Source organism: Poecilia latipinna, unplaced genomic scaffold, assembly GCF_001443285.1.
Source record: "Poecilia latipinna isolate Pla-1442-1.1 unplaced genomic scaffold, P_latipinna-1.0 Scaffold19, whole genome shotgun sequence".
Classification (NCBI taxonomy): Eukaryota; Metazoa; Chordata; class Actinopteri; order Cyprinodontiformes; family Poeciliidae; genus Poecilia; species Poecilia latipinna.
This window is the reverse complement of record NW_015112635.1, coordinates 698,841-710,214: the sequence shown is the minus strand read 5'-3', so window position 1 is coordinate 710,214 and position 11,374 is coordinate 698,841. Positions and strand designations below refer to the sequence as shown.

The window sequence follows — 11,374 nt, the reverse complement described above, 5'->3', positions numbered from 1 at the left end:
AACCATCTCCACACACAATGAGCTCGTTACGAGCAACGCTGCAGGTATAGTTGTTTCAGAGTGTTGTTGTCCTCATCAGTGTAGACATGCTGGCGATGGATGCCTGCTTTGGCCTCCCCTCCGTCTTCTCTCGTCTATATCTTATCGCGCCCCTCTTCTTCTCCAACCAAACACTGACATGGATGAGGTGTGTAATTGGCAATTTCAGAGCATCTCCAGCACAACCCCCTCATGACATGACAACCTCATCTGCCTACAAGTCGAGGCCGTCTTCGATCATCACCTCCATTTGCATTTAGAGTGACTGGCAAAAAGGTTGCCGGGGTACGTGTGCGGGAATGTGCGCCTGGATTTATGCTCATTCAGAAAAACTTGACTTTAAACGCAGATATTTTATATTGGAGGTGAGCGGGCGGCTAATTTAGATTTTCTGCAGAGCCAAGATAGTGTTCGCCTTCTCCCGGAATAAAACTTGCGCTCTTACTCACAAACAGGCCTTTGCTGTGCTTTTGGCTCAGAGAAAAGCTTCTCCTCTGGGTGTCCTCTTCTCTGCCTAACGATAATAGCGGGGTTGCCACAGGCTCCTGCAGGGAATCAATCAGCGTTCCTCAGCTTTTACACCAAGCCCGTCTGTCCACCTGTCTGCTTGCTGGCATTTAAGTCATTTGAAGGGCAACAGAGCCAGAGGGTGAGACACTGCAGCGTACAAAACCCTCACGCACAAAACAAGATAATCCTCCTGTAAATGTGTGTGCTCTTAAAAAAAGTGAAGAGGTGGGAAAGGGAAAGCTTCTTTAGCCCTTTACAGCAAAAGGAAAACCAATAACCCTCCTGACACATGCAGGGCATGTCAGCTTTTGAAATAACTTATTTTCTGTCAGAATGATGCTTTATATCCTTGCGGATAAATACCATATAACTGATTAGTACTTTAATTATTTTTAATCTTGTTTTTATTTCAAAAACCAACACAATTGTAGCCTCTATTTTATATATGTCTGCAGCATTTTTTTTTCTCTGACATTTATGTAAGATTTGGGATAAAACATTGACCTTTTAGGGAGTCATGCAGTTATTGGGTTTTATTGGGTTTCATCTGTCAAGAAAACATGACATGGACGTTAGCATCCGAGTTGGGAGAGTGTCAAAGTGTCAGTTTGATGGATTTCTTTTTGGATTCTGGATTAATCATCAGTTCTGTTTTTAAAGATTTCAAGACCGGAATAGACCTACAGCCAATAGATTCTTTGTCCAATCACATATTTTATTTTATTTACTAGTTTTCGATTTGAAATCCAAGGGTCTTTTTTTTTGTAAAATTATTTGTCAAAAAGCCAAAAGTACACCTGTTTTGTACAAACAATAAAAACGGTAAAACATAGAAGGGGGTGAACACTTTTTATAGACATTGGAAATAATTCAACATCTTGTATGTAAATCCAATACTATCCCAGAATGTTGGATGCATTAATCATTTCTACACACATCAAATATATTTTGCTGTAAATTACTTATTTTAATAACCTAAATTAAAGTTGGCATAGATTTACCCAAACCTTCTGCCAAGGTGGACAAAAATAGGAAAACACAATGTGTCATGACAAAAATACAAGGATTTATTTAAAAAGCAAAAAAGATTCCAAATAATACTGTTTACTCCGTAAAAACAAATGTAGTAAACTGATGTTTGTGGCAGTGTGTGGGTAGTGTATGTCTAAGTTTCATACATTTAAGGCACTAATATTTGTAAGCACAATTGTCAGAAAGTATCAGTAAAAGTGAGTCAAACCAGCACCACAGTGTTCAGTTTTAGATTTACAGTACAAAGTAAAATGAAAATATGGATAAAAAGGAAAAACACAATCCTTCTTTTAGTTTTGCTCCCTCAACATTGATACAATATAATGCATAGTTTACTCATGATTTGCAGCAAAAATCCACTGTTTGTGGCAGTGAAAAAAGGCAGTGAAAGAAATATGTTCATAAATAGATCCTGTAATATATTCAAAATCAAAAAATAAACTTTAGCAATCCTAGTTTCAGAAAATCATAGCATCTCTAAATCCACAGAAATGGAGAAAAGTCAGGAGCAAGCACTTCCCTTTGGAAACAACTACAGGGGGACAAACACAAAAGATCTTTCTACAAAACTCAAAGCAAAAAAAGGAAAAAAAAAACAAACATAATGAATGCCCTTTGACCTCATTTTTAAAGATGAATGTAGTAAAATATCTTTGAGAAAAGGTATCGAAGTTTAAACTCTTAACATATTTCAAAGATTAAGGGGAAATCTAATTCAGGAAGACATGTATGATGTTTCCAACATACATATAAAAAAAAAAATCAAAAACGAAGAAAAATGACCTGTTAGCTGGATTGTTAACATACCGACAAGGGAAGAACTCTAGAAAGTCTGAAAAATGACACAATGGGACAAAAGAGGGAGAATAAGCAACTTATGTAGAAAAAATACCAAAAATGAATTTTTGTACCAGTCTAAGTGATTTGTAAACAGCATTTGAAATGGTTTTTCTTTAGCCTGGCCAAAAAAAAAAAAAAGAGGATAAATACAAAAACAAAACAATACAAACAACCCCCCAGCCCGAAGAATTTAAAAGAGATTACAAATACCTCAGAAGATAGTGTACATAGGTTTTTGGAAACTGTGTTTAAACTTTGGCAGCTCAAGCTAATACATGGTACAGCCGTGGGTGCTGTGTTTTTTTCTCGTTAGTGTCGTGGACTGGCTTAAAAGAATGTGGACAAAAGGCCACTGGTTATAATGGCCATAATGATCTGCACTTCGGACCTCTTACATCTTCACATGAAGCCAGAACTGAAAGACAGAATAAAAGAGACAGATTAAGACAAAAAAAAAAAAAAACAGCTCAAAATTCGCCATCAGTGCCGACGTTTGCTGAGCCATAAGGCATAAGCAGAAGAGTTCCACCCACTTCTTCCGGTCCTTGTCTTTCTTCCCGTTGACCGTGAAGCCCGGAGGCTGAAGCAGCGCAGCCGCAGTTTTTCTATTCCCGAAAGAAGTCAGGTCGATGTCCAGAAGACGCTTCTTCTCCTCGAGAGCTGCTTTCTCCTCCGCATGCAGACGCTTCAGCTGCTCGAAACGACCCTGCAGCTAAAACGCAATAAAAACAAACAACCCAGAAAACACATTTTAGAAACATTAGAAATGTGTAAATGGAACAAAAGTAAAATTGTTTTTTGTTTTTTTTTGTTCTTGACTGAAAAAACAAAAAGAAGCTTAATTTTATAAGCCAATTCATCAGGAGCACTTATCCAGTCGGCTTATGAGGCTTTTTCCTAATCTAAACAATCTAGCATCATTGTTCGGCTTGTGTTATGATTTTTGTTTAAACATTTAACCATTATTATCAGAAATTGTGCAAGTCTTTTGAATTGGTTGTTTCCCTAAAACAGAATCAGCTTTTAAAAATAACCCAGACATTTTTGACAGAGTTGCAAACAGGCCGACCAACGTACTTCATGTCAAGCTTTATCATTTCATTTCACAACTCAGTTCTGAAGTAACTACTTTTGCCCACGATTCAACCATTTAGCAGTTAAGCTGTGCTGAAGTCATACAAAGTAGAGGTAATCCTCCTTCATTACTCCACCCACTTTGTTCGATGAATCAGTATCACTTACAGCAAAAACACCCAACAGAATGATGCTGCCACTTCCGTACTTGACAGTAACATATTTTCTCCTTGAATCCTCCAAACAGCTCAATCTGTTTGGTCTGACATTCATAGAAATACAAAATGGAGTGTACATACATATACATGCTGGGTGATTTGTATTAAAGTCAACCCTATGGACCTAATGTTTTCCTATTATTTATCAAAGTTGCCTGTTGAAAAAACATTAGATTCTGCAAAAACAGTCTAAATGGGTCATTAAAAGCCCCACATTTATGTAACATTGATGACAAAATATTTGGTTACAACAACCCAAACCCAAAAGGTAAATAACAGATAGCTAGAATTATATTAATGGGCAGTCACGAAACATTAAAGACATTTTGCCAGGTATCGTATATTTACATACCTCCCTCTCAGCCTCCTTCAGCTCTGCTTCCTTCTCCTTCACCCTCTGCACAAAAACTTGCCTCATCTCGTCCTCCCTCTTCTGCAGCTCAGCCAGGAACTCCTGACGCTTGGCCTCATACGTCTGCTGTAAACTGTGAAAAACAAAATGTGTTTAGACTTTAGGTGCAATCGACGAGCTGGCTGCTGCAAGCAGGTGGAGGCGTTCTGGAGCGTGTGGGCCGCTCACCTGACAGGTTTGCACTCCGGATCCGTGTCCTTAAATCCCATCTCCTCTAATTTGCAGCGCCGGTAAAGCTCATAATGGCGTGTGTGGGTTTGCTCTCTCAAGTCTTCCATGTTTACACAAATGAGCATCTCCCTCAGTTTCACAAAGTCACAATGGTGCTCGTTTTCCACTAGGAGAAAAATGAAATTACTTTCGTTTGAGCCGGATTAGAACAGAAAACGGGTGGAATGACACAGTCTGTTCCGTTGTGGCTGAAATACAAATCCACACTGATTCTACCTTGAACAACGCCCCATGGATACTGGCGAGCTTTCACCATCTTATTGCCAACACACACTTCCTCTGTGCTGCCTACGACAGCAAATGGGAGATGGCCCTGAAAGAACGTAATAAATTCAATAAATTATTCGAAACAACAAACTGGACCCAGGTAAATTACTCACAAATGTACTGACTTACGTTCATAGTGGTGTTGACCTTTGCCACGGTCTCATCGTCAAGCGGGAACTGGTAGATCTGAACGCCGTTGCTGACCAGTTCGCTCATGATTTTGATCTTGAACTTGTGCAGCTCGCTCTTACTGATGGTGTCCGCCTTGGCAATGACTGGAATTATGTTCACCTGAAGCAAGAGAGGGAGAACATTGTGGATTAACAAAACAACATCAACAAAAAATATTCTTACTTTCTTTATGTTTTGCAATATTTACAATTTCTGAACAAGTCATTCCAGACAGTCGAAAAACTTCACAGAAATCAGAATCAAAGCAACACGTCACAGTAATGGGTTAAAATCAAGGAGCCTTAGTAAATCAAAGATAAATAATAGCATTTAAATAATGTAAAACCCACTGAATTTATTGAGGAGTTTTAGATTTTTGTTCTTAAGAAAACTGAAGAGAAAAAATGGTCTGTAAAATAAATAAAAAAAATCATATTTAGTTTTATTCCGTTTTGTCTACATAGAAACTCTGTTGGAGTCATAAGTAAACACAACTCAGAAAAACTCATGTGTCCCACTGCTTCAGGAGCCACAAGTGGCTCTTTAGACCATCTGCAGTGGCTCTTAGTGGTGCAGTGGGAAGATGTGATAAAGAGCCAGCTAATGTATTTAAATGAAGATTTAATAACAAATGCAGGTAAGCAGTTCATTAGCAGTTTATTCTATTGCAATAGACTAATTGGAATAAATATCCACAAAAAGAATGATTCTAAATGTACCAGTAACATTCTCTTGCATATTACTGGTTCTAATATGTAAACTTTGGAGGAAAAAATTATTTTTTATAGGATTTTCTACAAATATTCACCCAAGTTATTGAAAAGATGTTGGTATTTTTTTGTTTGGTTTAAAATCTAAAAACAGACATAAATGACGGATATTTAAATGCAAGAACACATTGTCTGTAGTAGATATTTATCAAAAATTATAAACTGTTTTTATTTCAAGTGGTTGTGTGACGTTTGCATCCCTAAACAAACCTTAATTAGCTGGACTGAAGGTAAAATGTCTTTCATTTACAAAAGGTTGCAGAACCCTGGCATAGATAAATAAAAGGAAAATATTAATACAGTATGTCCTAAATTTTCTCATCTGACTGTGATGAGTAATGAGTTAATGTCCAACTTATGAGTAGACCACTTTAACTACATGTAAACAAACTACCTTATTCATGGCTTGAGTTTAAACAAAACCTAAAAAAAAAAAAAAAGAATTCATGTCTCTTTTTAAATCTAAATCTGTTTTAAGATATGTGTAATATAAACCATGTTTTATATGTTATTTCAGGCCCACCCGTTCAATCACCCCACATTCCTCTCTGTCATCTCACCGTCCCATAGAGGGGCTTGGAATGGGTTTCTGCCACCGGGCGAGCTTCTGGGTCAGACCACACAGCCGTACACACACACATGCAGAACACACACTGCTCCCAGAGGAGAAAACAAAACGATGCTAGATCTGTTCCAACAGCTGTCTGAGTGACTGACTGACTGTCACTGCAGCAGACTCAACAATTGGCTCTGTGTGTATCCGTACAGTGACACAAAAGGACAACTCGAGTGTGTGTGCGTGACGTGGTTCCAGCATTCCCCTTTGCTCTTTCTATTCCTTTCACACGCAAATCCAGAGTTACTGCCACTCCGGAGCAACGAAACCACACAAAAACTCACAGACGCAGCTACACACACACACACAGAGACACACAGATGGAGAGAGAGCGGGGGGGAGTGAGCGAGAGCATGGGAAAGTTTCTGACCACTTCAAGAGGGATGGGGAGGGACAGAAAGGCTGATAGTGAAGCTCTCCCAACATTCACACAATAAAACCACCACAGCATAGTTTCTTCTGAAACCATTTCCTCTTTTCTCTGAGGCACATTGGTTCAACACAAGACCTCAGGAAGCATCATATTACAATTTAAATCTTTATATAAAAAGGTTTAGGTTTATTTATCTAAAGGAAATATGCAACAGACTGGCGACCTGTCCAGGGTGTACCCCGCCTCTCGCCCAGAACGTTAGCTGGAGATGGGCACCAGCAACCCTCCCGACCCCACTGAGGGACAAGAGTGTAAGAAAATGGATGGATGGATGGATGGAAGGAAATATTCATTCACCAGAAAATCTTGCTGTTAAACTGCTCACTGATTAAAACAAATACAGGGCTCCAGATGGATTTACTTAAATCAAGTTCAACAGCTGTTTCAGCTTTCATTTAAAGCCTTTTCATTTATTACTTTCCTCCAGAGTTTTGAATTTTATTACTCCTAACCATCTTTTTATTAAATATATAAAACATGTGTAGTTAAATAGATCATTTCACTGACAGTTTAACTAATTCGTGTTTACCAATGCATTTCTATCTCACTTTCTTTTTTTGTCCTACTACTAACATTAGGGGATCAAAAAAACAAACAAACACAAGGCTGCATTCGCCTGTAGCTTCAATATTAATTACCCCTCCTGCTCTTAGTGTTCTGAAGCCGAAACGATGAATTACTGAATGACAGGTGATATGATGCTCTCATCTTTTCAGATGGCGTTCATTATGGCGCCCATGGCTAAACAATCACTGGTTAATGGTCGCCTTCAATCACCGCAACATGTTTGTGTAATTTAATCTGCTGGAAAAACAGACCCTAGGCAACAGGAGATAAAAACGACTTCATTCCATCTCTGTAGCCTGAGATGTGGTTTTAGAGGAGTGACCACAGATTAGGCACAAAACACTTCCTGGAAAATCTTTCGGATTTCTACACACTTTTCCTTTCAAAATGTTACATTTTTAGACTTTCCGATATTGAGATATTAAACCTTATTTCTGGATTATTTTTTGTTAAAATTAAAAATTTAAGGTCCAAAATGTCAGACGCGTAAAATTTGGTTGTTTTCATCTACTTTGTTTGGAGATACTGGCTAAGCTTTTCTGTGCGTCAAACTCTCTTCTTACAGTTTGTTAGCTACACAACACAATGGTGTTGGGGTTTTTTTGTATTTGTTCATTTAAAAGCAAATCTCAAGTCAGTTCTATACAGGTCACTTTTTATTATCTTCTCTTGACTGAAGCAAACGGAGAACGTTCCGAACCGTGACTGAAACCAAGGTACACAAAAAAACATGACTTTTGTGTGCCATTACACTCCTAGATAAGGGGTGTCTTCTTCTTTTCTCTTGTTTTCCTTTTTTATTAAATTCTCTAATTTGTGTTCTATTTACCAATTCCAGCTGATCCACTCAGTTAATTAATTAATATAATACAGACATTTAATATAGTATAAAGATAGTATATCTAAATGTTGCTCCTTTCCTTTGCAACACTTATTTTTTCATTTTGGCTTTGAGTTGGATGAAATAAAAAACATCTCCTGCTAGACTCCTCTAGATCTAAACCTTTCTAGTGCCTAATTCGCAATAATTCATATCCAAGCTACTGCCTGTAGTGAAAGAAAGAAATGTCCAATCGCAATTACTGTAAGATTTGAACTTTAACAGAAATAACCTCAAGATTAAGCTTTCCCTAATGCCAATTTCTGTACTTTATGTCCTACCTTGCTGTCCAGCTTCTTCATTGTAACGAGGTCCAGGGATTTGAGCGAATGACCCGAGGGGGAGATGAAGTACAGGCAGGCATGCACTCGTGAGTCATGGTAGTTGTGCAAAGAGCGCTTGATTTTCAGCTCCTCCTGAAGGTAAGTCTCAAATTGCTTATCAATGTAATCCACCACCGGTTGATAGCTGCAGGACAAAACAACAAATATCAGTGTCAGTCTGCATACACAAGCTCAATCCCACTGTTACTACATTTAAGTGAAGTTATAATCCTTGAGTGAGAAACATCTTAGTTGAGACCCACAAACAGTTCTTAGTCAGACCTTTCTTGTTTGTTCATTTGGTCCCCAAAGCCGACGGTGTTGACCACAGTGAGACGGAGCCTGACGTTGCTCTCCTGCAGGTCGTAGGTCTGAGCCCGCAGCTTCACCTGAGGTTCAAAGTGGGACGACTCAAAGTTCTCAAAGTTGGTGTTAAACAGTGTGTCCATCAGTGTCGACTTGCCAATACCAGTCTCACCTGGAGGAAAAAAAATAAAGATTTTTCACTCTTTAAAATTGATGAATGTTTTTTTTAATATGATATGTATTCTCAACAATTTATATCATTAAATTAGGAAATTAAACAATTACTGGTAAATGTATGACTACAGCAGATAAATACGATAAAGTACCGATGCAGAGAATATTGAAGCAGAAGCCCTGACTGATGGACTTGTTGACAAGCTGATCTGGGAGACTGTCAAAGCCGACATGGCCAGCTAGGGACAAGGGCCGGGCTCCTTTATCCTGTAGAAAAAATTATACAGAAAAAGATCATTAAAAAGCTCATACAACTATGTCATCTCAAAAATTATATTTAGACATATTTGCACATATAGTCTGGTAATCGCCGCCTGCTGCAAAGTCACAATTTGAGTCCATATCTGCTCTCGCATCTGTGACAAAATGCCAAAGATAAAAATTTGACACATAAAAAAGGTCATTTGTAGCTAAATAATTGTCAAATCCATTAATAATGTACAATGTGAAAGCTAAAAGACAAAAAAGGCAAGTGCAACATCTAATCTACAACAGATGATCATTATTTAATATGGATGTCTCTAACACATAACAAAACAGTTATTGTAAAGTCAAACTGCGTAGCTGGTGACATTTAAATAAATGAAAAGAAAATTAATTTCTGGCTTGCAGCAAAACACCAAAACACACACACACACACAAAAAAAACACACACACAAGAATCAATACATTCCCCTAAAAACTGGCAAGTTAGCAAAGCTTTTAATAGTTTGATGTCAAAACATTATTGAATGTGACATAACCTACAGCAACCCATCAACTGATAATGTTATCAAGTAAAAAAAAATGTAAGAGTTGAATAGTTTTTGAAGTCACAGACATTATAATTTTGAGTTGTTAAAGTCAAATTAGTTAATTTGAGGCATATAAAGAGTTAAAATGAAAAACTACAGGTCACAGGAACATAAACGGTCATTTTAAAGTATGTGTATGCTTATTACATTTAAGGTATGTTGCAGTTTTTAAGATCCCTTTTAACATAAAAAAAATATCCACCATAGTGTTTTCATGTTTATAAAATATATTTCAAAATGCTGGCAGCTAGAAAACTTTGGTTTCCTTAAACAGTTGTCTTTGGCCTGAGACTCCTCCAGGACAAATTTCATTCAGAACTCTCTTTACACAGTTCTACTGCTTATACACATACGGTGACTAATAACTTTTTAAAAAGTTTGCAAATGTAAACTTTAGTTGATTTTTGTGTCATTGACTGTAATACGTCGCACTAAATGAATATCAATCAATATCTCGGAACATCAGTATTTGCCATTTGCTTACAATTCAGTGTTATGCTAACTAGCTAGCTCTTTACTTGATAAAAAAGGAAAAAGCGACAACTACTTTGTTGTAAAATAAATACAAATAAAAAGTTCAATGACCACTATATATGTTAAATTGTAGTATAACTACACTGGTATATAAGACACTGAACTTTCAAAAACTTCAGGAACGTTGTAATGTTAGCTTTAGCTAACTTAATGATAGCCGTAGGACACTCCCTGCTCAACTGTCAAGAACAATCTTCTTTAAAACGCAAAGTAAATGAATGCTCACCAGCTGTCGAGCTACATCCGAGGAAGCCATAATTTTAGCAGAACTTAAACAGCCTGAGCAAACTCACAATTATTTCAACAAAACTAAAACAAAGCAACTTTTCAACCCCTCAGATTCTTTTCCAGGAGCGACTACACTCGACAACTAGACAGGCGAGACCAATCAAAACAATGAGGGGATTTGAGTATGTTTTGTTGTGAAATGTTGAAATATTTCAGCTTTGCTGAAATATTTCTAATTCATTGCTATAATCTACTTTAAGATTATATTTAAATTAGATCTAAATATAATTATGCGCCAAAAATGTGAAATTACTTTATGAAATCAAGCGTATGCACCCCTTCTTGTAAAGTGGCACAGCCCAGCTTAATTTTCGCAGGCGCTCCCTGTTTCTGTGCGATGTTGAGAAAAAAAAATAGAATCTGACCTGAAATTTGCAGGTTAGACCTGAAAGAAAACAGTGAGTCAATATAAAAACAGTTAGCTGAATAATTACAATAACAATAGCAAAAATAACTTTTTAATAGATATTATTGTTGATATAGAAAAAAAAAACAAATAATTTTAAAAAGAAACAAACAAACAAGAAAACAGATTTAACACCCACCTCACAAAATGTGTGTGTGTGTTTTTAAACAAAATAATAAAATAATAATGGCTCAATTATACTGTTTGGTACATTTTCGGACTGAAGGTGCGTTTAAATTCATTTTCAGCTGACTATTTTTCAATTTTTGTCTTTGGTCTTTGATCCTGTTAAAATTGTTAATTTTATCTCTTCGTTTTGATTTTGTCATTTTTTTCCTTGTTATTTTTCTTGTATGTTTTTGCACTTTTTAACTATTTTATTTCTACTTTAAATACATTTATTTTTATTTTTATTCAAATTCTTTATTA

General features: G+C 36.8%; 1 protein-coding gene across 1 annotated transcript; it reads right to left on the bottom strand.

The window, feature by feature from the left end:
• Window positions 1-2,483: 2,483 nt before the first annotated feature.
• Window positions 2,484-10,645, bottom strand: septin10 (septin 10). The gene is made up of 10 exons (XM_015035122.1): window positions 10,478-10,645; window positions 9,016-9,130; window positions 8,666-8,861; window positions 8,342-8,528; window positions 4,753-4,914; window positions 4,573-4,669; window positions 4,294-4,462; window positions 4,066-4,198; window positions 2,955-3,133; window positions 2,484-2,836 (listed from the first exon to the last, which is right to left on the bottom strand). The coding sequence occupies exons 1-10, from the start codon at window positions 10,505-10,507 to the stop codon at window positions 2,821-2,823; spliced, it is 1,284 nt and encodes a 427-aa protein (XP_014890608.1). The 5' UTR covers window positions 10,508-10,645; the 3' UTR covers window positions 2,484-2,820.
• Window positions 10,646-11,374: the final 729 nt, after the last annotated feature.

Coding starts and splice junctions, on each gene's coding strand:
- septin10 (XM_015035122.1), bottom strand. CDS start 10,507: ATGGCTTCCTCGGATGTAGCTCGACAGCTG. Junction 4,670..4,752: donor AGGTCAACACCACTATGAAC/GTAAGTCAGTAC, acceptor ACGTTCTTTCAG/GGCCATCTCCCATTTGCTGT. Junction 4,199..4,293: donor CCGGAGTGCAAACCTGTCAG/GTGAGCGGCCCA, acceptor TGTTTTTCACAG/TTTACAGCAGACGTATGAGG.